The sequence below is a fragment of the Mirounga angustirostris genome, unplaced genomic scaffold, assembly GCF_029215605.1.
Source record: "Mirounga angustirostris isolate CCGP_5_RB_7025 unplaced genomic scaffold, mMirAng1.0.hap1 SCAF_2, whole genome shotgun sequence".
NCBI classification, from domain to species: Eukaryota; Metazoa; Chordata; class Mammalia; order Carnivora; family Phocidae; genus Mirounga; species Mirounga angustirostris.
In genome coordinates this window covers 167568988-167594813 of record NW_026991710.1, presented here as the reverse complement: position 1 = coordinate 167594813, position 25826 = coordinate 167568988, and the positions used below count along the sequence as shown (strand labels likewise).

Here is a 25826-nt window from a genome sequence, read left to right as displayed (position 1 = left end):
GCAAAGCTCATGCCCTTGCGACTAGACCTCCTCCCAAAAGAGGTTCTGAACCTTGCATTTTGATAGAATCATGGAGGAAAACGGATCATTTCGGAGGTATTAATACTATGCCTACTAACTCCCTTGGACACCTGGGAAGCTTCTAAAGCCATGTTAGATGGGTCCTATTTTGGGAAAAGGAGCTAAAGAGCCTCTGCGCAATGATGGAAAACTCCCCCAAAAGAACCCCAAACCCAGTAAGGACCACTCATGCGGGCTGTAAGCCGAGGGGATCTGGACACTCAGGCGGAAGTCTTCTCCTGCCTTTATTAAAGATCACATCCGGGCGCCTGGGTGGCTCAGTTGGTTAAGCGACTGCCTTCGGCTCAGGTTATGATCCTGGAGTCCCGGGATCGAGTCCCGCATCGGGCTCCCTGCTCGGCAGGGAGTCTGCTTTGCCCTCTGACCCTATCCCCTCTCATGTGTTCTCTCTCATTCTCTCTCTCTCAAATAAATAAATAAAATCTTAAAAAAAAAAAGATCACATCCTGAACTCCAAAGTACAACAAGCCACCAACTGTTACAACACAGAACACCTTTCCACTGAACTTGCTGGTGTGTGTGTGTGTACGAGTGCGTGTGTGCACGCGCGTGCCCGTGCACGCTCACCCCGAGTCCCACTGCTGGAAGGGGAGCTCAGACCCTCCCACCACTGGCCCGGAGCCCAGGCCTCCCAGCCATGTGTCTGCAGCTGCGACCTGTCATGCACTTCCTGGTCTGGGCTCTGTAATGGAAAGATCATTAAGGGTGGGGGAGGAGGAGAGTGAGATGAATCAACAGGGAAGAGGTAACCCTGTAGCTCCCACTCTGCTAGGCTCTGACCTTAAAGTCCGGTCAGGTTCCTTAAAGAAAAGAATGTCCTGCCCTCCCCCACCCTGCCCCCTACTAGGGCCCCTCATAGGGTTTCCCCTCCCCCATGCTCAGCAGAGCTTGTTTGGGGAAGGAAGCACCAGCAGCTGGGCAGGAAAAAGTTGCAGCTCCCTAAACTTGCTGATGAATTAGTGGAGGACCCGGCTGTTCCAGAATTTGCCTTTTCCCTCCCCCCAAAACCTCAATGGGTGCTTGAGAGCACACTTCGCCAAAGCTCTCGGCACCCCGGAGTACCTGCCATCTTCCCTCCCTGTCCAATCCAATGGTGGCATGGTGGGTCTGGGTCACACAGTGTCCGGGGGTCACCACCCGCTGCAGTGGGCAAAGGATGGGCTCTTCATAAGGTTACTTTTTCTCGATGTTGAAGAAATGCCTTTTGGGGCGCCTGGGTGGCTCAGTGGGTTAACTGTCTGCCTTCGGCTCAGGTCATGATCCCAGGATCCTGGAATCAAGCCCTACTACGGGCTACCGGCTCCCTGCTCAGCGGGGAGCCTGCTTCTCCCTCTCCCTCTCCCCATCCCGCTTGTGCTCTCTCTCTCCCTTTCAAATAAATCCATAAAATCTTTAAAAAAAGGAAATGCCTCTTATCTTTACATTATGAGAATAAAGGCAATAAACATCCTTTTAAAATGAAATGGTGTAGAAAGGTGGCTGCCAGGGGCTGGGGGAGGGGAGAATGGGGAGTTCATGTCTAATGGGAACAAGAGTTTCAATTGGAGAAGGTGCAAAAGTTCTGAAGACATGGTGGTGAAAGTCGCACAACACGTGAATGTACTTAATGCCACAGAACTATACGCTCAAAACGTGAAAACTGGTCCATTTTTGATGTTATGTATATTTTTACCACAATAAAAAACAGGGGTAATGGTAGTGAACAGTGTTGGATTTTAAAAAATGTTCTGACGTGGCAAAACAAGTTAACCCTATGTAGGTTCCCAAAACCTGGGGGGGAAATTGTACTGGCCCATGAAATCTAAAAATCTGGCACCACTGGTCTGTTCCAGATTTGCAGGACAGTGAGGACCCAGAGGGACACATGGATGGACCATATATTCATTTTCCTCTCTCTCCTTCACACACACCATGAAAGGTGAGCATTTAGTGCTCCTTGTTTTAAGAAACTAAAAGAACATGGTTCAGGGATTTTTCTACCTGAGATGGTATGGCTGTCAGGTAGAGAGCCGGTCGAAAAAACAGGACCAAAGGCTTGGGGGACGGTAAGGGCCAATATCCACACTGAGGACTCCTCTGCTCAGACAATCTGGGGGATCTTGAACAATTAGAACCTTGGGGGGAGACAGAACTACTCTGGGCAATGTCAACATCCCAGATCTGAAATCCTTGTAAAAACTCCACAGTCCCAAACTCTGCTTGAACCACAGGTGTAACTGGCTGGGTACAGTGGAAAGAACACCTGCGTGAAAATCACTCAGACGACTGGCCCTACCATTCACGGTGTGACCCTGGGCAAGTCATCGCCCCTCGCTGCCTCGGGCCTCAGTTTCCTCACCTGTGAAATGGGAAGACTGACTGATCTGACAAGCTCTGGGCACCCTCTGTCTCTAAACAACATTCTAATTTTCAACTGGGCCTTACGAGGTGAGCATCACTCACTGCCACCCCCTCGTGCCTCCGTGAGCGCAGAGCTCCCTCTGGTGTGAGGGAAGGCAAGAGACCTCAAGTTAATTTGCTTTAAGAAGAGGGGATTCTGTTTTGGTCCCAGAGCTCCAGCCACCGGCACCTTCAATAAATGCTTCTCTTCGTGCCTTCTCTCTGACCCATGTTCTCACCAGAAGAAGCCTTAGAATGGAGAATACAGAATAGCCAAGAGGCCGTGACTGGCAGAAAACTGCGAGCCCAGGTATTCTAGAAGGATTTATTTCACTGAACTTTTTGATTCATGACATATTATCCCATGAGAACTGGCTAGGCAAATAAATTTTTAAAAATGGAGCGGGGGCCAGAGGGTAGTGGAGAAGGGCTAACGTTGTAAAAGAAATGCCACTTCCAAATGTACCCTTCAGGCATTTATACAGTCTTGACCGCTCAAATTAACATCCGTAAAAGTTTTGAATGCCACAGGAAGAACTTCATTCAGTAGTTAGTTAAGGAACCTGACTCTTTTAAGGTTCAAGAGCTAATTCCTAAAACCTAAGGAAAATAAACTTTAATTCCAAAAGTAAATTCTAAAGTTTGACAATAAAGGAGCAGAGATTTCTGAATGCAAAAGGACCCTTCTAGGGGGCTGGAGAGCAGATCAGCATTCCAAAGGCAGTGATAATTGACTTAAAGCCCGACTCATCAGAAAGAGAGAGAGAGAGAGGGAAAGAGAGGGAGAGAGAGAGAGAGAGAGAGAGAAGAGAGTCTCCTTCCTTCGGAGGAACGCTTTCAGACCAATCTACCCCCCCCCCATGTACCCCCCTCCCCAATACCCCCAGGTAAACTGACTCAGCACTCTTCCACCTCTCCCACCTACCTCCCTGCCAATCTTAATCTTTCTCTTTCCAGCCTCCCTGATACTCCACCTTAGGGTTAGGGCTGTAGGCACAGATGCCAGCCAGGCTCAAGTCTCAACCCTGCCACTTCCTGGCTGTTTAATCTCTGCAAGTTTTCGTTTGTTTGACCTCTGAGTCAGTTGCCTAAACTGTGAAATGGAAACAACACCTGCCTTATAGACTTTTTTTGAGAAATTAACTGACCTCAGAGGTTCTCAAAGTGTGGTTCCCGGACTGGCGGGAAACGTGTTAGAGATACCAAGCTTCAGAACCCAGAGCTCTGGGTTTAAACATGCCGGCCAGGAGATGCCATGCCTCCAACACCCAAGAATGCTTGTCCCAACAACTGAAATAAAGTGCTCCATATGTGGTAGCAGTAAGTCTTTCTCACTTATTTTCCTTATCTTTCTGTTGAAAAGGATTTTATTCCCACCGTCTCCTTTTGAAAACTAGAAATTTTAGGTATCTCTTTTTAAAAAAGAAAATGGATTGTTCCTTACTGGTGTTCATGCACGGATTCATTTGTTCAGAAAGTATTAATTGAGCACCTAATATGTAATCAGATGTTCTAAGATGCTGATGTGAACAAAAGGCAAAACCAAACCTCCGCCTTCATGATGTACATACACACCCGTCACAGCCCACGAATGACGGTCAGTCTGTCCCTTCACTTCAGGGAAGGACCCTGTCCTCTGGTTTCAAATGTCCTCATAACCTGGGTTTTATGTCCTTACTTGATGCAGTCTTTTGATGACATTTCTTAAATGTGTCATTTACTGTATCTGCATATGTCTGGTAAGAATAACACTGGCTAGGGCTGGGCCTCACCTAAGGTGAGGCTAGGGGCAGGGAAGGCATTTGTCTTTGGCCTCCCATTCAAGAGGGGCCTCCAAGACTTTTGGTGTCTTTTCCCCCCAAAAGGTTACACAGAGAGTTACCAACAGAACTGGAAGAAAATATTTACCAAACAACTTTTAATAAATCTGTGTCCTATTCCTGGGGCATACTTCAGATGGTAGACCACAATTAATACATATTTTTAAAATCCTGTAATTATTTTGTGACTAGTTCATCTACATTATAATTTTGTTTAAAACATTAATGTGTTGGGGAGCCTGGGTGGCTCAGTTGTTAAGCGTCTGCCTTCGGCTCAGGTCATGATCCCAGGGTCCTGGTATCGAGCCCTGCATTGGGCTCCCTGCTCAGCGGGAAGCCTGCTTCTCCCTCTCCCACTCCCCCGCTTGTGTTCCCTCTCTCGCTGTGTCTCTCTGTCAAATAAATAAATAGAATCTTTAAAAACAAAACAAAACAAAAACATTAATGTGTTGAAGGTAAACACTAAGATAACCAAAATTTTCAGGATTCTTCCTCCTCTCTTTGTATTTCTTCATATCTTAAAGATATATATACCGGTAGCCTCAGAACAATGTCAATGCTCCGGCCTCGCTGAACCTTCTGACATGTTTATTTCCACCCATCAGACATTGTTGGACCACAACCACTTGAAAAGCAATCTAGGTGGTTTATGTGTCTGGGCAACACCACTACATTCTAGAATAAGTGTGACCTGCAAAGAAAATTCCGGTGTGGCATCTGACACTTTGGGGACCTCTGATCCTAGACCTTCTCCGAGTAGGAGGGCTTGGCTGCAGTGGAAAATGCAGCCTCAATGGGGTTTTTGTTCTACTGATTATTCTAGGCTAGGGAACCCCTTCCATTAGGGCAGCTCACAGACTTATGACCCATGCATAACCTCTGAGGAGAGAGCAGAATGTCACACAAGAAATGGCATAAGGCAAGCATCCCTAGCTGCCCTTACCCCAATCACACACATGTTCATACCACACCAGAAAGGGCCTGGGTGGCTCAGTTGGTTAAGCATCTGCCTTTGACTCAGGTCATGATCTCAGGGTCCTTGGATAGTCAGGCTCCTTGCTCAGCAGGGAGTCTGCTTCTCCCTCTCCCTCTGCCCCTCCTCCAGGTCATGCTCCCTTTCTCTCTCTCTCAAATAAATAAATAAATAAAATCTTAAAGGAAGAAAGGAAGGAAAGAAGGGAGGGAGGGAGGTGGAGCTTGATTCCTGTGAGATAAAGAAGGGCTGACCCAGCAAATTCAAATGTTTAAATTCAAGTGTTGGCCAGCCTGAATTTTGGGAGGGAAACCCAGTATGACATAGGGACACAGTTTAATACGCTGGAAAAAAATACCAAAGTCAGATCAACTTGAGTCTGAATCCCAGTTCCATCTCTCACCAACTATGACCTCAGACAAGTTACTTAACTCCTTGGATCCCAGCTTCCTCATCTGATTATGGGAATAAAACCTATGGCCATGAGATCGATGTAAAGATGTAAAAATGTAAAGCATTCAGAGTGTGAAGGTGCAATAAATAATATTTATTAACTGTTATTTTAAAAGACCTTTACCAGCATAACCTTCCTGGGGGCAGTTTGGCAGTATGTATTAAACACTTTTAGAAAATAAACATCCTTGGCTAGGTGGACAAATTTTATTTGTCAATGTATGCTCATTTAAGTGGAAACTATTGAAAATAACCTAAATGCTCAACAGTGGAGGACTGGGTAAATAAATTTTGCAAACCCATACAATGGAATACTATGTAGTTATTAGGCACAAACATTTTTTCTTTGCATGGCAAGTAAATACTACGTGCTTGGGGTACCTGGCTGGCTCAGTTGGTAGAGCATGCGACTCTTGATCTCAGGGTCATGAATTTAAGCCCCAGGTTGGGCACAGAGCTTACTTTAAAAACAACAACAACAACAACAAAAAACCTACTACATGCTTAAGTTAAAAACCAGTATATACCATATAAATCCCATTTTTGAAAAGTCATGTTTGTATAAATGCAAGAAAAAACAGCCTAAAGAAATAGATTCACAGTTAACAGTGATTATTTTTATTTATTTATAGATTTATTTATTAGAGAGAGAGAGAGAGCATACACAGGTGTATGCTCGCCAGCAGGGGGAGGGGCAAAGGGAGAGCCCAAACAGACTTGGCGCTGAGCGAGGAGCCCCCCCACACAGGGCTTTATCTCACAACCCTGAGATCATGACCTAAGCTGAAATCAAGAGTCTGATGCTTACCTGAGACTGAGCCACCCACGTGCCCCAAGAGTGATTATTTTTAGATAATGAGAATATAAGTTTTTCTTTTTCTCTTCACATGTCTGTATTTTCTAAATTTCCTACGATGAACCTCGATGACCTATCAAATACCAATGTTTTATTTTTTTAAAAGATTTTATTTATTTGAGAGAGAGAGAGAGAGAGAGAGAGAGCGCGCGCGTGGGAGCACAGGCGGGGGAAGGGTAGAAGGAGAAGGAGAAGCAGGATCCCCGCTGAGCAGGGAGCTTGACGTGGGGCTCAATTCCAGGACCCTGGGATTATGACCTGAGCTGAAGGCACTCAGCTGACTGGGACACCCAGGCGCCCCGAATATCCATGTTTTAAAAGAGCAATGAAAACATTCTTTCTGATTGCACAGAACTTTGCTCTAGAGGAAGAAATAACTATATGTTAAAAATTCCATATAATGTAAAGCCAAGTACCAGGTTGAAAGTTAAACAGAAAGGGGCGGAAAAAAGTGATTAATTTGGGGCCACAGGAAGGCTTCATGGGGTAGGTGGCCCTCAAGCTATGCCTCAGGCTAAGCCCAAGCTAAACCCTCAGCGAAGAGTAGGAATTACAAAAAGTGAAGGAGTAAAAGATAGGGACGAACATTTCCTGCTAAGGGACCCAGATAAACAAGGGTTATGTATGGATGAATATACTGTATAAAACAAGGAAAAACGAAGAGTCTTGTTTGGCCGGATGGATGGATGGATGGATGGAAGAGAGAAAGAAGGGGGGAAAACGAAGGAAGTGAGGGAGGGGGAGAGGGAGAGAGTGAGTTCAATCTGTGAAGTCTGTGAATGTATCCTGAAGGGACCACTAGGCTAGTGGTCAATCGTAGAGAAAATTTAGGAAGGGATAAGCTCCAAACTCAACTTTCTTTGTTGATTAAGTATCTGAGTGTTGGTGGATTTTAATCTCTCCCCCTACCCAAGCTTGTAACCACGGAGGCCCATCTTCACGGAACTCCTTGACCCTCTCACCCACTTGAGGCTCCATGCGCCTACACGTCCAAGGGCAGGGAAACACAGCCGCATTCACTCAAATGGCGGTGCCGGCTGCCCTGGCATTCACCTCCTTCTACACAACCCATCCCAGAAGGCTTGAGCCACACCAATGCATGTGGGTTAAGGAAGGAGCATTGCGTTTCAAGCTCTGCCAGAGCCAGTCCTTCTCAGGGCTTGGAACTAACTGGACAGACACCTCACCCCAACAGTGCCCAGTGTGCAAGGAACACGGTCTTTATTGTTATTATTATTTTTAAAGATTTTATTCATTTATTTGACAGAGAGAGAGACACAGTGAGAGAGGGAATACAAGCAGGGAGCCCGACGTGGGGCTCGATCCCAGGACCCTGGGACTGCGACCTGAGCCGAAGGCAGATGCTTAACCAACTGAGCCACCCAGGTACCCTGGAACACAGTCTTTAAATGAAGGCGGTGGGCACCTCGTTTGGCAAGGGGGAAGAAAGGTGGGAGTCCAAGCGAAGCGAGAACTGGGAGGGGGAACTCTGAGGATAGCAGCTACCGTGAAGAGGAACAAGCCTACCACGGCGGGCTTCGGGCAATGGTCTCCCCTACTTGGGTGCTGCCAGCTGGAAGTCAGAGCAAACCTCCAAGTTCAGGAGCAGCCCAGACTCCAGAAGGCTTTTCCTGAGAGGAAACAGTCTGGGATTTACTCCAGGCCCTCAAGAGCCCAGGTAGAGAGCACTTAACTTGCAGCTGAACCAGTGGAGGCCTGGGGGGGGGGGGGGGGGGCAGGGTGGACAGAAAGAAGAGAATGTTTGCAGTAAGTTGTAAATGAGCCATCTTTCCAGAATTAATAGGGAGGCCTGGGCAGCCAAACTCAGGAGACCGGGAGCGCCAGACCAGCTGGACTTTCCCCGGTCAGCAGGGACACAGTTGTCTCATTTCCAGACTTCGGGGAAGGAAGGAGGAGGCAAAGGTGGTGTCCACAGGGTGAGCTGGAGCCCCCGGCGGCCCCGGAGGAACAAGGCACTGTGAAAACAGGGCGCAGCTGCTGGTCAGGCTCTTTGACCCTGGACCTCACCCTTGCGGATAATGACTCCCCAGAACTCACTTCTCCCGAGGCCGTCCATCACCGCCCCAGACACAAGCCATCACTCACTGCTTTTGCCAGACCAGGAGCAAGCACCCTGGCCGAGCTCTGCTGACCCACCTCCAGGCTGGGGCCACAGACTCCAAAGGAATCCCTGGCACTCTCCCTGCGGTTCCTGCCCACCCCAGCCTCCAGGTAGTGCCAGAAACCAGGTGACAAAATCCCGGCCTGATTCTTTGTCTGGGCTCCCTCCCCTCCCCCACCGGCAGCAAGGGCTCTGGGGCCATTTGTTCTTCCCTGAGAAATTCCTCCTCCCTGACTTCGGGGAGCTGGCTGGCAAAGCCAGAGTGGAAAATCAGTGAAGCTAATAGTGTAGCAATGCAGACACCAGAGCCAAGAACACAGCCCTGGAGTGACTTTGCCGCACTTGCCCAGTGTGGTCAAGCAGACACGTGAGCGCTCCTCCTTCACATTCTCTCACAAGCCAGCTGAGCCCTGGGTCCTCCCTACCCCCACCCCGCTCAGCTCAGCTCCGCTCCTCCGGGAACACTGGCAAACACACCCTGTCAAAAGCACTCCAGCCTCCAGTCTCTGGGGAAGAGGACATGGGGCCGAGCGGATCCTCTGGGGAAACCTGGTAAGTAAGCACCCTGCAGATTTCTACTGACCTAAAAATCCTCCACCCTTGTCCTCAAGTGGGTCACCCAACATCACCTTTGGCTCCACGTCACTCCACTTGCCTCCTGGCAGGGGGTGAAGAAACTCCTCTTGACCATCCAGTGTGCATTCAAAGTAAACAGCTTCTTTTCACAAGAAGAAATTCTGTTGGGGGCAGATGGGGCAGAGGAGCGCCCCTGGACGTGTGTCCCAGGGCAGCCACCAGCCGCGGGTCCTCTGGCCACACGGATCGCTGCAGCCTATCTGAGGCTGACAGTGGGAGACCCTCCGCTACCTATTTGCGGCTCCCCCTGCACCCAGGCTGAAATGCATACCCCTTGGGGCCCAAGACCGCTGTGGGACCCTCGGGGGGCGGCCTGGGGTGGCCAGGGCCCTACCACCTGAAGCCGGGGCCATGTCTCTGGCACTGCCTGTAGCTTCTCCGGCCGTGGGTGCAGGTTTCCGTGGAACATGGACAAAGCCTCGCTTTGTGGCTCCCGGCATCAGCACCGAGGGGGCTTGCAGCAAGAAATGGAAATGTGCGGCTTTTCCATTAAGTCTAACCTCTCCCCCTTCAACCGGCCACCAGACTCCTTCAAATCTGGGTAGGTGGGAGGAGCTGTAAAACCCCAGCCCATTAAATCGCTTATTAGTTGCAGGTTTCTGAGTATGCAGGCAAGTATTTTGAGACTGCAAGCCTCATACTGTCCCCCTTGACCAAGGGGTCTGGGGTGTTTAACCCATGTTCCAGGACTCCCACCCCCAATTGCAAGAAGCAGCCTCACAACCAGTTTTGGATTTAGCCATTTGCTTTTCCCAGTCTTATTCTAAAGGAGAGAAAAAGACATAGACACAACCCTTCTCAAGTTCAAATGTCTTTCAAGTTGGTGCTTATCTTTCTAAAGGGGCTTTCTGCCCCTTGGCCCACGACCCAGGTTCCGTCCATCCATCCAACTCCCTCCCCTTCCTCAAGACTTGATCTGAAACAAGCTTTGCCTCTTTAAGATCCCAAACTAGAGAAAGGAAAGGAGAGGGCGGGACAGAGGGAGGCTGGTTTTCCTGGAACCCTTATTAAATCAACTTTCCAAGGACAGCCAGAAACTCCAGGCCCTCCCCGCTCCCTCAGGAGCATTTGCAGACTGGGGGAGGGGCTCCCAACACACACACACACCCCTCCCCACCACACACACACACACACACACACTTACAGCAAGGCCTTTCTAAAGGGGAAAAGGCTCCCAACACACACACACACACACACTCTCTCTCTCTCTCTCTCTCTCACAGCAACGCCTTTCTAAAGGGGAAAAGCTCTCCATGGGAGCAGAGTTTTGGGTTTAAACTTTTGGACAAACCCTTTATACACAGATTATAGTCTTTTCTGAGGACAATAGCAGCATTATTATTTAATAATCAGCAGGGCCAAGACTGTACGGTGATACTTTACATTTGTGAGGTACCTTATGGTTTACAAAGCACAGAGGCAGATTTTCCCTTGTGACTTCCCAGCAGTTCTCTGAAGACTGTGGGGCATGGGTTTTGCCATCACAAAGCTCAGGAGGGATAAGCTCTGTGAAGGGCCACCCTGCACCAGGGGACTTGTCCTCTGAGTGCAGTGGATTTCGACATCTGCATCCTAAGGCATCGCATGCCATGCAGGGAACGGCAAGGCCCTCCCCTTGTGGTGTCTTCAGGACAAAATACCCACAACTGCCATTTACTGCTCACAGACCATGCACCAGGCACTGTTCTAAGAGCGTTGCATATACTCTTATTTGACAGCCACAAGGATCCTGGGAGCGGATGCTCATTAGCATTGTATCTTATATACGTTCCATACAGAGGAACGTTCCCAAGGGTCAACAGCAAGAAATGGTGCCAAAATCAAAACCAAGGCAACTGAGCAAACCTTAGGCCCACACAAGACTTATACACAGATATTCACAGGAGTTTTATTAATAAAAACCAAAAGCATTAACCCATCAACAGGTGAATGGCTACACATTTGCCACGTAATGCCATTATATGAAATTCTAGAAGAGGCAAACCTGGTCCATAGTGACCGTAAGTAGATCTGTGCAGCACTTGACTGAGTGCAAAGGGCAAGAGGGAAGTTGTGCAGGTGACGAAAATGTTCCCTCTCTGGACTGGGATAGTACCGACATCGGACGTTACGTTTATCAAAACACACTGAACCGTATCCTTAAAAATCAACGTTTTTTCCAGAACGTAAGTTATACCTCAGTTAAGTTGATTTAAAAAAAAAATGGTGGTCTAACTTCAGTCTTCACTGCTGCAGAGCCTCCCAATAGCCCCCTCAACCTCCCCTGTTCCCTCCCTGCCGCTCCTGGCCTATGCCTCCTCCACGTCAAGACCTTCAGGCCCCTGGTTCCACCCTCCATCACTGCCTGGCCTTCCTTTCTCAGTCTGGATCCACTACCAGTGGCTTCCATGAACCTCACCCATCCCACCCTGAAATTCCTAGCCTTGTACGCTCAGCCATCTCCTTCCTGAGTATGGGTACCCAGGCCTGAGACCTGCACCATTCACTCTCTCCACCCTCCATGTCTCAGGTGCAAAGAGCTTGTTAGAGAAAGTTTAAAAGAAAAAAAAAAAAGTACTTTAGGGCCCATTGTAAATTCATATTCTCAAACCTCATCCAAGTCCTCCTGGCTTTTTGGACTCTCTTGTTATGGTCTACACTGAGGCTGATCCAAATCTCTACTCCCTACAAACCTCCTGCCCTAACTCATTCCTTTTACTCTGATGTCATTCTGTCTCTGTTTCTAGTCACCCAGAGTTGACAGCCAACCTACTGATTCTATTTCTGATTCTACAACAACCTATCTGATTCTACACCCATAGATTCTATTTCTATAGTGTCTGCTAGTTTTCCTTCCTTTACAATCTCCCGCCCCACATCCTGGTTCCTCCCGCTAGCTGGACATTCAAAACAAACGTCTGTCTGGCAACTGCGGGAGCAGCCGTCCTAACTACCAAAACTTCACCTGTAGGTGCTTTATCTGAATGACCTCATTTCAGGCTTTATTATCGCCCCATTTTAAAGATGAGCAAACTAAGGCTTCGTGTGCTGGGGTAATGTGTCAAAGCAAGTAATGCAGATATGAAATGGCAGAGCAGGATTCAAACATAGATGTCTTCCTCCCATCCATCCAAATCAACTGCCAGGCTGATTTTCTGCAAGCTGGATCACACCACTACCTGCTCAGAATTTTTTGAGATTCCAGTATAGTTTACTTAACAGGGTGTCCAGGCCTTCCATATGCTAACAGTCCAATTTCTCTAGGTGTTACTTCCCACCACCACCTGCTCACCAGGCAAGTCGTTCTGGATACACCTTATACATGTGGCCTCAGTACCCTCACTCATGCTAGTCCGCCTGGAATGCCCTTCATTCCTCTCTTCCAAACAAACACCCACCTACCCCCTCTAGACCCATGCCAGCCGCTCTCTGCTCTCCTCTTCCTCTTCGTTCCCACTGTGTTGCTATGACTCCACTGTGTGGTCTAAACTCGGTCTACCTTGTACTTAGTTACCTCTGCACCTGTCTCCCTGACAATAAACTCCCTGTGGGTAGAGATGCTCTCTCCCACTTTGGGTCTCTGGCATGTTCTAGCTCAGATCTGACGTTCAGTTCCATTACTGAAGGCAACATTAATCTGCCTGCTCTAGTCAAGTGCACCTTCCAGAAAGTCTCATGTGCCCTCTCTATCACCATGCGAGTGGACAAATATGCTCACTCATGATTTATCATTCAATTGGGTCCTGACAGCTGAGACAGATGGCCCTTCAGGCTCAGCCACTACGTCACGTGCTCACCTGAGTCTCTCACCCACTGCCCGCCAACCTTCTCTATTGATGTGATCAGCCACTGGGCCACAAGCCACACGACCCTTTGGCAGCAGTGAGTTCTCACAGACCCCTGATAGTGTGTTGTACCTTTAATCTCCATGAAGTATTTTCACAACTCCAGTAAATCCCATGAGCAAGTCCTTCCCATTACTAATAATGTCTGAATTTCCAACAAGCCATAGATCTCCACCAGCGCCCATGCACCATAATGCTCCCTGGCTCTCCACTCTCCATCTACTTGAAATCCCTCCAGTGGTGCAGCTCCAAAGCAAACTGCTCAGCAGGCCTCCAAACAGACACGCTCGGACATGGTCAAGGAAGGAAAAATGGCACGCCCTTGGCCATGACTGTCAGCCCTCATAGAAGATGGGTCTCTGGAACAATTTTCAAGAAGCCAGAGGTCTTCATCAAGCTCCCACATCTTTCAACATCCTCTGATCCAGGTTCTAAACAAACAAATTCATAGGTCACTTGTGCCCCATTTTATACATCATCTAGTTTAGGGAGCCAGCTCTTGGGTCCCAATCAGAAGTTCTTTTTCAGGAAGAGAAGAGCATAAACCCACCCTAAGCATGTCACCTCTGACAGATGGATGTCACCAGCCTTTGTGACCCCAACCTCTGCTGGAGTTGGGTGTGTTTATAGTCAGGCCCAAACCAGACCAGGTATTGTAGAAGCCTCTCAGTCAACACATGACTTCTGTCCTAGTGTGCTATGTTTCTGAGGCCCAGGAGGCCAGCCTGGCCCCGCAGCCCACAGCTTACCTTGTTCAGGCAAGGTCGGGGCCGGCCTAGCAGTGCAGAGCGCGGCTGTGACCAGCACAGCCCAGAAGAGGAGACACTTCCAGCTCCACATCCCAGTTCTGCTGTTAGAGGTCGGTGACCAGGCTCCACACCTCCATGGAGACTCCGTCTTGAGCTTGATCTTCCTTTTCAAGCTGACTCTAGGGAAAAGAAACAACCAAACAGTTAGGAAGGTCTGCATGGGAGGTGGGGAGGCAAGGAGGAAAAGAAGTGAAAGAATGGCACATAGTCACCCTGTCCAGAAGGGTGCTGAAAGCAGTAACTTGCTTCTTAAGGCACAAAGAAGAGAACTGCGGTCCTGTCCCGAAATTGAATTCGGGGTTACAGGCCTTCATTAGACCAAACACTGCTTCAATTCAGCTCTACAACTGCTTCCTGAGCGTGGGCTACACGCAAGCCTTGTTGGGAAAATTGTCACGAAGTCCTCCAAGGCATAAGCCCCGAGATCGTGTGTGCTGGGAAAGTGAAGAGGCTCATGAAAGTCCCAAAGAGTTCTGCCACTTTGTGGGCCAGGGCTCCAGAGCATGGGGGCGGGGGGTGGCTGCAGGAGGCCTGAGTGGGCCGGTGACTCTCCCAGGACAGACTGCACTTCCTCTAGGGCAGACCAGCCCTTTGGTGAGGGGTAAAGAAGGTGAAGAATTCTGGAACAAACCAAGGGCTAGGAAACAGGAGCCAAGCACCCTGCTGACCCTCTTCGGACCTATGCAGCCAGGGAGCTGAAATAAGTGGTCTCTTGGGTTCTTTCTTTTGGTCTCCAAAACTACATGCATCACAGGGATCTCTGGTCCTATCAACTTCCCGTGCGGCTAGAACACAACTCTCCCCAACTTATAAAGGGCCTCAGAGTACAGAACCATGACGTGGATGCAGCCCTCCTCCCCAACACTGAAAGGTGACAGCTCATGTCCGGCGGAAATGAATCCAGAAGTAGAGCCAAAAAGGTCATACTGAAGAATCAAAGATCCTTGCCAGGGCCCACTCAAAAAAGCACGGACTGCAGCCCTTTACCCTTCTGAGGTCTGGCGTGGTAATAACATTTAAAATAACCCCCGAGGGTCTTAAGGAACAGGATTGTTGCTGCTAAGCACTGACCAAGTGATAAGACTTTTGGGGCCCTGTTTGGGCTAGGTAGGGGTGACATCTCCATCTTCCAGGTGGCTTTTGTCCGAAATGCTCCAGGGAACCATCCAAGTTATTTAGAGAATCCATTTCCCCGGAACATGCCCTAATGTGGTCCTTCAGCCCTGCCTCCCCAGAGCCAGACAGGGCCCCTCGTGAGTCAGTCCCCATGAGTGAGTCAGTCCCGTTTGGCAAAAACCCCCCAGATTCTTGGCTTCGTTCACATGTGCTTGCCAGCGGGAGTATGCATGTGTCCCCGCTAGCTCCCTCCCAAGGCTTTACTACCATTTTTAATGATTTCAAATCACAGGAGAAATAAACATTTCTCTGTCAACTTTCTAAATTTAGGGAAGGGATTTGAAGAGACAGAATATTTACTGAACACCTGCTACGTGTCAAGCAGGTACTAGGTAAAATTTATACCTATAAATCTTCATTTCTTCCTCGCCATAACCTTGTGGGGGTAGGAATTATTAATTCCCCTTTAAGCAGTGGAGAAACCGAGCCTGCAAGCAGTCAAGTACTTTGCTCAAGGCCATGTAGCCGGTAGGCAAAAGCACCAGGACTCTCATCACCCGTTTTGAGGCAAAAGGACAGGGCGCAAGGAAGCAAATCAAGGTGATGGAATCCGGCTCTATCTGGTGCAAGCTCGTTTTCTCCAAAGAACATCCCTGTGCCATAAAGAAACCAAGTAGACACGGACAGATCCAAGGTAACTCTGGAGATGGGAGTGCCTCAACTCCTCTGGTTGGGAGTAGACTCTTGGAAGCAGATCACAGATGTGCCAGCTAGGACACAGGAGGGGGCACGATCCGTGGCCCGGGACAGACGCGATGCTTGCTAGAGGACCTCTCTAAACCACATTCCACATCTCACTATGTCCCCAAAATACCCCAAACCAAAGATGCAGGCCTGTCACCCAGAAAGGTACACCTAGCTAAAGAACCCAAGTCCCAAAGCAACTGCCAGGGTAATGAATGAATCTTCCGTATCCAGTGGGAAAAGGTGGTATCATCCCGAGGCGATTAGGCTGGTTTTCAGTGTAACAGACAGGCAGCCTCCACCACCACTCAGCCACTCTGTCCCCCGAAAAGCCTTCCCACTTGCGCACAGCTGTGGACTGGTTGCAGAATGTGCTCTCTCGGCTCTGCTAGCAGGGTACTTCAAACTAATCTGGCTGCTTCTCTCCAGCTCATCCCCCTCCGAAAGGTGTAGAAGTCTCTTTCTCTCCTTCCCTCTGGGCCTCAAGGCTCACATTTGTAAAACAAAGGATGTCAAGAAAACCCAGCCTCCCAGCACCAGCTCTGGGAATGAGGTCAGTGGGCAGACAGGGCCCCACCCCACAAACAGAAAACAGTGACCCAAACCACCAATCCACATACTGTCTGGGACCCTTGGAACTGCCATCTTCTCCTTCACCACACCTTCTCCTCCTCCTCCTAATGAATGAATTCTTAAAATCCCGGAGGGACAGTCTCCTTCCTTCACTACTGGACAGATGTGACCTGTAGCCTTGCAGGTGTCCTAGGGAGCTTCCTCAGGGACCCTGCAGCTGGCTCCATGCTGAGCCTCTCCCATACCCAGCAGGTCTCCAGGGACTTGAAGCCCCACTCCACCTGGGCACAGAGGTCCTCACGGGGCACTGGCGGCGGGGAACACAACCTCTCTGCTTTCCCACTTGTCGGAGGAGATGGCTGCTGAGCCTCCATCACAGGTGGTTATGAGGATCAAATGGGCAGCATGGGTGAAAGTGCCTGCCCTCTCCTCTCTGAGTACTAATCCATGAAAGAATTGTAATTTTTTTTTTAAAGATTTTATTTATTTATATGACAGAGAGAGACAGCGAGAACAGGAACACAAGCAGGGGGAGTGGGAGAGGGAGAAGCAGGCTTCCCGCCGAGCAGGGAGCCCGATGTGGGACTCGATCCCGGGACTCCAGGATCATGACCCGAGCCGAAGGCAGACGCTTAACAACTGAGCCACCCAGGCGCCCCTCCATGAAAGAATTATAAACATTGCGCTCTGAGTCACTCCTTGACAGCACTCTCTGGAGGCTTTGGTAACTGGTGGCAGGAGGACTCGAACTTCCTACCTTTACAAAGATATTTCTCACTACCCATCTTCAAACCCTGTACTCTAGACCTAGGGGTCCCAGACAGTGGCCACTAGCCACTTGTGGCTACTGAGCTCTTGGAATGTGGCTAATGTGAATCAGGATGTGCTAGACATGGGACATACACACCAGACTTCGAAAACTTGGGTGTGAAAAAAAGAAGGTAAAGTAGCTCATCAATAATTTTTTATATTGGTTACATGTTCAAATGACAGCATTTTAGATATATGGGGCTAAATCAAATAGATCATTAAAATCTCAACCAATTAATAAATGTGAATTCCACCTGCTTCTTTTTACTTAATTTCAAAAAGTGGCTACTAGAAAATCTAAGATTACATGGGGCTCATGTTCTATTTCTATGGGACAGCATGACCTTAGGCAATCTCCATGTTCTGTCCTCTTCTTTGTCCTTCCTCCATCCTTAATGGGCCAAGCTTTCTTATTCTCCGAGTCCCACCCCAAATAAATAAACAAACAAACAAACAAATTAATTTAATTTAATTTAATTTTAAAAAGCTACCTCTTCCACAAGTCTTTGGGCTTTCTCCCCGAGGCTCTCATTCCTCTGTATTTCCTAAGCACCATGGGATCACAAGCTCCTTAAGAAGCAGGGTCTGTGCCTGACTAACTTTCGCTAATACACTTAGCACCCACAATGTACACGGCAGATGCTGACCCATTTGTTAACTGGATGAATAAGTGAATGAAAGAAAGGACTGATTCAAAAGAAACTGATACAGATACTCTTGCAAATGAGACATCTTCTAAACATTTTGATTCTTCAGAATTGAGGAAGTCAACATCAAAACATTCATTTCTTTGGACAGGAATAAGACTTACTAATTTTTAAATTTTAAATCTTTGTTAAAAAAAAAAAAGAAAAAAGGTAACCAAATGTCCTCGGGAGTGAGGTGTACCAAAAAATAATAAATAAGTGAAACACCAACTGCTCCACCATACTCTGGGAAACATTGCTCTTGAAGACAAAATGGACTGGCAGGCTACCACCCTTTTCGTGGAGTTGTTCACCCAGATGACAACTATTTACTTGGGGGGTGGGGAGGACCAAATATATCTTCTCTAATTGCAAGGAGGAGTGGTGGTGAGGAGAGAATCTCTGCTTCAGGTCGATGCAACCTTAGGGGGGAAAGCAAATATCCTAGCCCAAGTTTGGTACTTAATCCTCTCTGGAAACACCAGAGTCTTCTCTAAAGCTCCACATCTGGACTCCCAGGAGTCCCTGGTGCATTCAGACCTTGGACAAAGCTCTTAGAAAGCAAATGCAAGACAAATTTCCCAAGAGGAAATTAAACTCATCTCAAGGGATGAGGCTTTTTCAGAACAAGACATTGGAATCAATTCTACCTCCTTTGCCTCCAGCAGCAACAGGCTCAAACTTTCCCAGGAAGCTCTTACCTAACAGCCATTTTGATGAAAAGATTTAAAAAATGGAGGCAAAGAAGAGTGTGTTTGGAGAAGCTGGCTGCTAACAGCCCAAGCCCACAGGAGCAAATCTCCTATTTTAGGAGCCCCTTTTCAGGACAACACCCCAAACACAAAGCATACAACTAAAAGCAAAAACCCATGGATTTTCCTTGGGTCACCATGACTGGAGTCTGCCTACTCCATGTTCAACGCGCTCTTCCTGCCCTCTGGAGTCCAACAGGGCTAAAGCCAGCTCAGGCGTAGGGATGCCTGGATGGACTCTAATCTCCCTCAAGACAGGTGGGACAATAGTAGCATCTGCCACGCTCCTAACTCCATTTCTTCCTGTGCTTTTGCTTCACTTGCTATTCTTTTGGAACTTTCTAACATCCTTTGTGGCCAGAGGCCAAAGGAAAAGAAGCACCCAAGGCTGTCTACTTTGGAACCAAAATTAGTGGCGCCCACTCTGGCCCAAATCCCACTCGTGAAAATGCCTACAAAATGGGCATTTGGACAGGCACAGTAAAAGCAGGCAGTGAAAGCACACATGTCCAAGTGGCTCTCCACCCGGATGGCCCTCATTAAAAAGCTGACACTTGATGATGACTAAGACTGAATGCAACAGATATTTCAAGGAGCTCGTCACTGATGCAGTACATAACCATCCCAGCTGGAGCCAGGCCCCAGCAACCTCCCCATCCCCAAACACCCTGTGCTCCTCTAGGGGTCAGCGGCAGCCCTGGAGCCTCTCCCAACCAACTGGAGGGAAATATGTAAACAAGTCATTAGAGAGGCAGGCTGTCAGGACAGACAGTGGGCAATGGCTCTCTTGGTCCCTGAAAGGAAGGGAGATGACCCAGGCTTGGGGGTAATTAGCTAGACCGAGACACGTCCCACGGGGCCCTGCTACTCAGCTTTTAAAGCCTCAGAGAGGAAACCGGGAGCCTGGGCCAACAGGGAAAATGGCCACTTTTTGCTAAACAGTCTCAAGGCTAAGGTTCTACAGTTTAGAGGGGATTCCAAAAAAAGCGCTGGTCCGGAGGTGCAAAGGGCAGGGCACATCTGCGGAGGAAACAGTCACCTTAATTACCATGTCTAGAGAAAGTGCGATTTCATTACAGCCTCCAAAACTACCGCCCAAAGGAGGAAACCAGAGAAGTGTTTTCAATTTGAAAGAGACGGAAAAGAGAGGGTGAGAGCGACCGACTCTCCCCACCCTCCTGCAACTTTGGACCATAGAGTGCTTGCCTACCTCAAAGGATATTACCAAAAAAAAAAAAAACAAAAACCAAAACCAAACACAACCCCCCCCCCAACACAAAACCCACAAAACCCCTCAACAATCCAACTCCCGCTTTCAAACCTATAGCCCTTAAGAAGCAAAATGTCCCACTTTAGTTTCCAGGGGCTGCAGCCCACGTAAATCCTTTAACACGCACAGAGAGAGCCCCTGGCAGCAACAGCATCCGCCCCCCTCACATGCCCCCCGCACCTGCGCCCCGGGCTCGCTCCAGGGAGGGTGGAAAAGGGACGCGTGACGCCACCACCGGGCGGCCAGAGACCCGACGGCGGGCTCCGGACAGGGTCAGACGCTCGGGCTGCTCCAGCTACCACTGAAGGGACGGAAAAGGCAATGCTTTCGTTCCAGAAACTTCCGTCAGGGCCAGTTCTGGGTCAAACCCATGGCCAAAGAGGTCACCTCCAGCAGATGACCCGTTCGCAAGCGCCACCCCCCTAAAACCGTGGCCCCATCTCCTACCATGCCTTTTTCCAGCACAATCTAGAAAGCACCGCCACCATCAGATCCTAAATAACTTGGGATCCAGGGTAACTTACTTTTCTCCCCAAATCCCAACGCCTCATCTCCAAGTCTCGGAAAATGTGAAAGAGGGAGGTGGGAAGGACAAGTTGAAGAATCCCAGTTTTAATTTGGGTGAGGGGGAAGGGAGGGAAAGGGATGTTAATGTGGCTGCGGTGTGGGGTGAAACGGAACCAGATGCGGCTGCTACATCTGGAAAATGGGGGAAAAAAGTGCTGGGGGAGAAAGACACCGCAGTAATTTTTTTGGTGGGCCAACAGCTTCTGGGCCCAGAAAGGAGAAGCAAGCCTCACCACCGCCACCCCCTCCACCCCCGCCCGAAGGTGTCTGGCTGCCTTCATAGGATGTGTGTTAAATGAACTCCATCCACAATGTCAATAAATTCCTCTGCAAACGAGGGTTCCTCTGTTCCCAACCCCAAACATAACGGGAGGCGGGAGCGGGGTGGGCAGAGGGTCTGAGCCAGAGAAGCAACATGCAGCGCTGCCGAGTGAACCGCACCGGGCAAAACCCTCATCCCTTCCCCCACCTCCTAGAACCAGATTGGAACTGAACGTTCCCCTCCCTCCGACCCCATAATGGGGCTTAACATCACCCGCTGGGCGCCCTCCCTTCCACAAACTTCCGACCCTTTCGGAGATCGACCAAGTAGAAGATAACCCCCTCAGGAAAAGGGAATTCCTTTCTCGCTCTCCTGTATAGCAGATTCGGCCATTTGGTGACGACACCTCCTTAAAACCTATTCCAGGAGAAGCTAACCTACCCCTTCACTGCCTTCCCTCTTCATGCCCCTATCCACCCACCCCAACCTCGACCCCAGACTTTCCCGGAGGGGAAAAGGTCTTAGAAATACCCCGGGTTCTCAAAGCTACCTGCTGAATTGAGGTGAGTCCCCACTAGCGGACTAAAAAGAGATGGACTGGAACGCAACACACACACACACACCCCCAACCCCATCTCGCTGCCCACTCCCCCCTCCCTCCCCAGTCCCAGGAAACCGAGGGCCGCCGCCGCCTTCGCCCCGGCCCTGTCCCTCCCAGGACTCACCGCGGAGCCGCCGCCTCGCCAGCTCCCCGGCGCGAGTTGGCGGAAAAGTTGGGCGGCAGGAGGAGCGGCGGGACGAGCGCGGGGAGGGGGCGCAGAAGGCGACGCGAGCGGGGAGCTGGGAGGGGAGACAAAAGGGGGGCGCAAAGCGCTGGGGAGGGAATCGGGAGGTGGAGGGGGGCGGGTAACGAGTGGAAGGAGGCGCCGGACCCGACTGGGCTGCGGCGGGGGAAGCACGCAGCCGGGAGGCTCCGGCGCCGGGGGCCGCTCGGGACGCCAAGCCCGCCCCGGATCTGCGGGCGCCGCGGCTCTTACCTCACTCGGCGCTGCGGTTCCGCCTCTGGAGAGTCCGCCGTGGCGTGTGCGGGCGGGCGGGCGCCCGCGTCCCCAGCTCCGGCCCGCCGCCCCCGGGCTCCGCTGGGGTCCTGGCGGGGCCGCGAGAGCCCCGCGGCCGGCGCTCGACTCCCGGTGGCGCTCGGTGCTCAGCGCCTCCAGCCCGGGCGGGAACAATGGAGCCGAAGCTGGTGCCCCGGAGGCGGGGCGGGGGGGGGGGGGAGGGCTCCCGTCCGCCGCCCGGGGTCTCCAGACCCTGTGGCCCCCCTCTCCGGAACCGGGCGGCGGCGCCTCACGCTTCTCGCAGACCGGGCTCCATGGCCCTGCGGGGACCCCGGCGCCACGGCGTGCCCGACTGCAGCACTAGGACGGTGCGCCCTGCGGGGCGCTCCTCGGACCGGCGAAAAGTCCTCGGTCTCCGCGGCTTTTCCAGCTGCGGCGCGCGCTCGCGGCCGGGGAAGGCGAGGTCGCCGCAATGCGCTAAGCGGAGTCTCGGTCCAGTCGGGACGTTGCCGCCCAGCTGCGGGCACAGCCCGGGCTCCTCCGCGCGCTGCGGCTGGACCAGAGTTCGGGCTCCGGCTCGCCGCCGCCCGCTGCCCCGGCCGCCGCACCAGTGCCCGCAGGAGCGCTCCGAGCGCTGTGCGCCGGCGAGGCGCGAGGGCTCGCTCTCTCACTCGCACCCGCGCTAGTCCCACCCCCTCCTCCTCCCCCTGCTGCTGCCTGCTGGGCCTTGTAGTTCCCGGCCGCGGCCCCCGAGAAGGGGGAGCGGGCCGAGCGGCGCGGCGCTCTGCCGCTGCTTTCCTGCGGTCTGGTCTCCCTGGGCGCGCGTGCCCCTGCATCTGAGCCCCGCCAGGAGGGCGCCCGAATTTCAGGCGGTGGACACATGAGCGGTTTGGGGGGTGAGGTGGGGAGACGCTGTCGTCCCGAGTTTGTACGTGCCAGCACCGGCCTTGGAGTCGCACTGACTGTGTGCCTTGGAGAAATGATTCTTCTCGCTTTAAGTCTGTTTTCAGGAGGATAATAGTGCTTTTCATATAAAGTTGAGGATGAAGGGAGGGCCTGCCACATAGTTAACACTCAATGAATACAAGCTGTTTTTATTCATGAGACGGTCTATCCCCTCTTCAGATCCTTCCCTTGCATCTCACGGTTCCCCAGCCGCAGAGTTTAGGTTTTGTGGTCTATGGGAAGCGGGGCCCTGTGAATTCGGCAGCACCATTCTGGGCCTCCAGAAGTCTTCAACCTGCAGTGAATTTTAGGAAGCAAAAGAGTGAGTGGTGGGAGTTGGGCATGTTGTCGGTTTGGAAATTAATCAGAACCCACCCGAGAGTACCCGAGGAAAAGGTTCGGTGAAACCTGAGGAAAAGTGGCTAAAATGCCCTTTCCTCTGGATCCTGCCACTATACTCTAGTGGTTCCCTAATCCAAATGCACATGAGTCCTCTGGGGAACTTGTAAAAAATACAAATTCTTGGACCTGTGCAGACCTAAGGTATCAGGCTGTGCCAGGACCGAGCCAAGAGTCTATTTTTTCTGAGGCTCCCAGGGTGCCAGGTTGGCACCATTGGTAGGGTATGAAAGATACCTCCATTCTGGTCCCTTACTTATGAACTGTTTGATTTTGGACAAGTCATACATCTGAAAAAAATCAAGATTTTTTTTTTTAACCTATCCCCGCCCCCCCCCCCCCCCCCCCGTTGAGACTCCCTCAAAGGATTGTCAATAAAATAATGGATGTCAGTGCACTAAAGTATTACACAAATAGAAGTCACTATGTAGGGGCCTCTGGGTGGCTTAGTTGGTTAAGCATCTGACTTCCCGCTCACGGTCAATCTCTGGGTTCTGAGATGGAGCCCCAGGTCAGGCTCTGTGGTCAGTGGGGAGTCTGGGATTCTCTCCCTCTGCACCCCCCTTGTGCTCTCTCTCTCACAAATAAGCAAATAAAATCTTTTGTAAAAAGTCACTATGTAAGAAGGTAGGGCCTATACCTCATCTATACCCCACAAACCCCTCAAGCTTGTGGAAGCTGGAATACTGAATGAGATTAGCCTCCCCTCTCAAATTTAAGGAAATGGTCTAAGTTATTTCTCTATTTGACCAGCAAGTGAAAGAATAGTGACCATCACAGTGTCATTCACATAGTAGGAGCTCAAGAGCTGTTTATTGACTGAGCAGAATAAATACTCAATAAATGTTTGTTGAATGGTTGAGTAAATTAAACTAAATAAAAAGCAGGAAGTCATGTATTTGCAGAATATATGAACTTCAGCCATGGTTATAGGGTTATTCCCCCTACAAGCCTAACCCCCTCATCTTTAAACCTTACAGCTCCTGATCAGGATATGTTTATCCTCCCATATAAGCTGCTTCCTCATTGGGCCTTCTTCATTTTTTCTAAGTAGGTTTCATGTCCAGTGTGGAGCCCAAATGGGGGTCTTGAACTCACGATCCTGAGATTAAGACCTGAGCTGAGATCAAGAGTCTGATGCTTAACCAACTGAGCCACCCAGGCACTCCACACCTTCCTCATTTCATTCCAGACTTGTAAGAAGGCCAAACTCATGCACTTCTCCCTTAAAGAGGCCTTTCCTGCCACTCCCAGCCCTGACAGTCGCTGGAACTCTTCCAACCTTCTGGTCTATCCCATTGATCTGATACTTAACTTTGTTAGTCATCTTTTTTTTTTTTTTTTTTTTTTAAATTCTTTCTCTCTAATTAGTTTCCAGACTATACCAGGGCAAGGACCCCATCTCTGTGACTAGCTCAGGACGCTGCTCAGGAGGTGTTTCGTATATATTTGTTGGTGGTGGGTTTGATGAGAGTAGTAAACCCGGGTTACCAAAGGAGAAATACAATTGGAGGGAACAGAACTGGGAAGTCAAGCCATGGAGAATCCAGTGTTTATGTTAACATCCAACGACTATTTTTCCCACTCTATTACTGAAAGGGAATATATCCACCTTCCTCTCTCTGAGTCTTCTAAACAGGGGTTTTTCAATCCAGCACTTTTATTCTTTGGATTTGGGAGCATTTTAGGAGTATCTTGAACCCAAAAGAGGAGATTGAAGGATGTGTCCTTGATTGAAACAGAAAGAGAATGATCTAAATGCCTGTCTGCTGCTGACCAAATTTCTCTATAGGTTTAGCAAGAAACCAAAATGAAAGCAAGCAGCCAACTTGATAGTTCTCCTTCCTCCAGTTCTCAAGGAAACAGCCAAAGAAAGCAGAATGGAGAAGGCGAGAAACCCAGAAAACGAATGGGCCATCCAGACCATGGACATGGCTCCAGAAAAATTGAGAGCTGGCTGCTTTCATCCTTCCAGTCCAACTCCCCTTCCATGCTGCTCTCCCTGCACCGCACCCCCCCCCCCCCCCCGCCGAAATGCAGACCCTCCACATCGGGACAGACCCCAGGCCACTGAAGGGAAAGCGTCCCCAGGGCAGCCCCAAGCGGGGCTCCAGGCAACAGGGGTCAGCCGGCAGCTCTGCCTGCCCCTGTCCTGCTGGAGGACTCCTGGCACCTTGCCTCCCCACACAGAAATGTAATCTTCCCTCCGAGATAACAAAGAGCTGGGAGGGTCAGGGAGGATTTGTAGGCCCCTTGCCCGGGCAGCTAGATGTCTGAGGAGGAGACAAAGGCCCTCATGCTCGAGGACCTGATAACCAGTTGGGGGCCTGTTGCCTCCTGGATCTGTGGGAGGAGGGAAACGGTGCTGAATGAAGTGGAGGGAAACGGAGCTCTCCCCAAAGCCCCATCGGTTCTCTTTGTTTTGGAACACTGCAGAAAATCCCTTCCTTCTTCCTCCAGCTCCTTGTGGCCTCAGAGTTCTTCCGCTGGCAAGGGAACTCCTCTTCTCTCCCCAGCTCTCCCCTGCTCCATTCGAGAGAGTTTCGTTATCTTAGGGCTCAGCTGTTTCCACCAGGGATGAGCACCCCGGCTACACTGGGCTGGTGCTGCTGAGCTGACACCTCCCTGTTACAGAAGAAGTTAGGGGAGGCAGGCAACATCTATAGTGGGTGGAGGCTGGGCCAGAGAGCT

At 50.3% G+C, this 25826-nt stretch overlaps 1 protein-coding gene across 12 annotated transcripts in view; it reads right to left on the bottom strand.

The window, feature by feature from the left end:
• FGFR1 (fibroblast growth factor receptor 1) overlaps positions 1-22443 on the bottom strand; it is a 47488-nt gene extending 25045 nt beyond the window's left edge. For 4 of the 12 annotated variants that reach the window (XM_064585522.1, XM_045879859.3, XM_064585528.1 and 1 more), the window contains exons 1-2: positions 21771-22443; positions 13894-14072 (exon numbers count right to left, since the gene is read on the bottom strand). In XM_064585522.1, the coding sequence (XP_064441592.1) occupies positions 13894-13984 (91 nt within the window). In that variant the 5' untranslated portion in view covers positions 13985-14072; positions 21771-22443. Of the gene's footprint in view, positions 1-13893; positions 14073-14584; positions 14752-20084; positions 20107-21458; positions 21650-21770 lie in introns of those variants that run through there. The other 8 variants (XM_064585530.1, XM_064585531.1, XM_045879864.3 and 5 more) reach the window with 6 other exon arrangements.
• Between the last annotated feature and the right edge of the window lie 3383 nt (positions 22444-25826).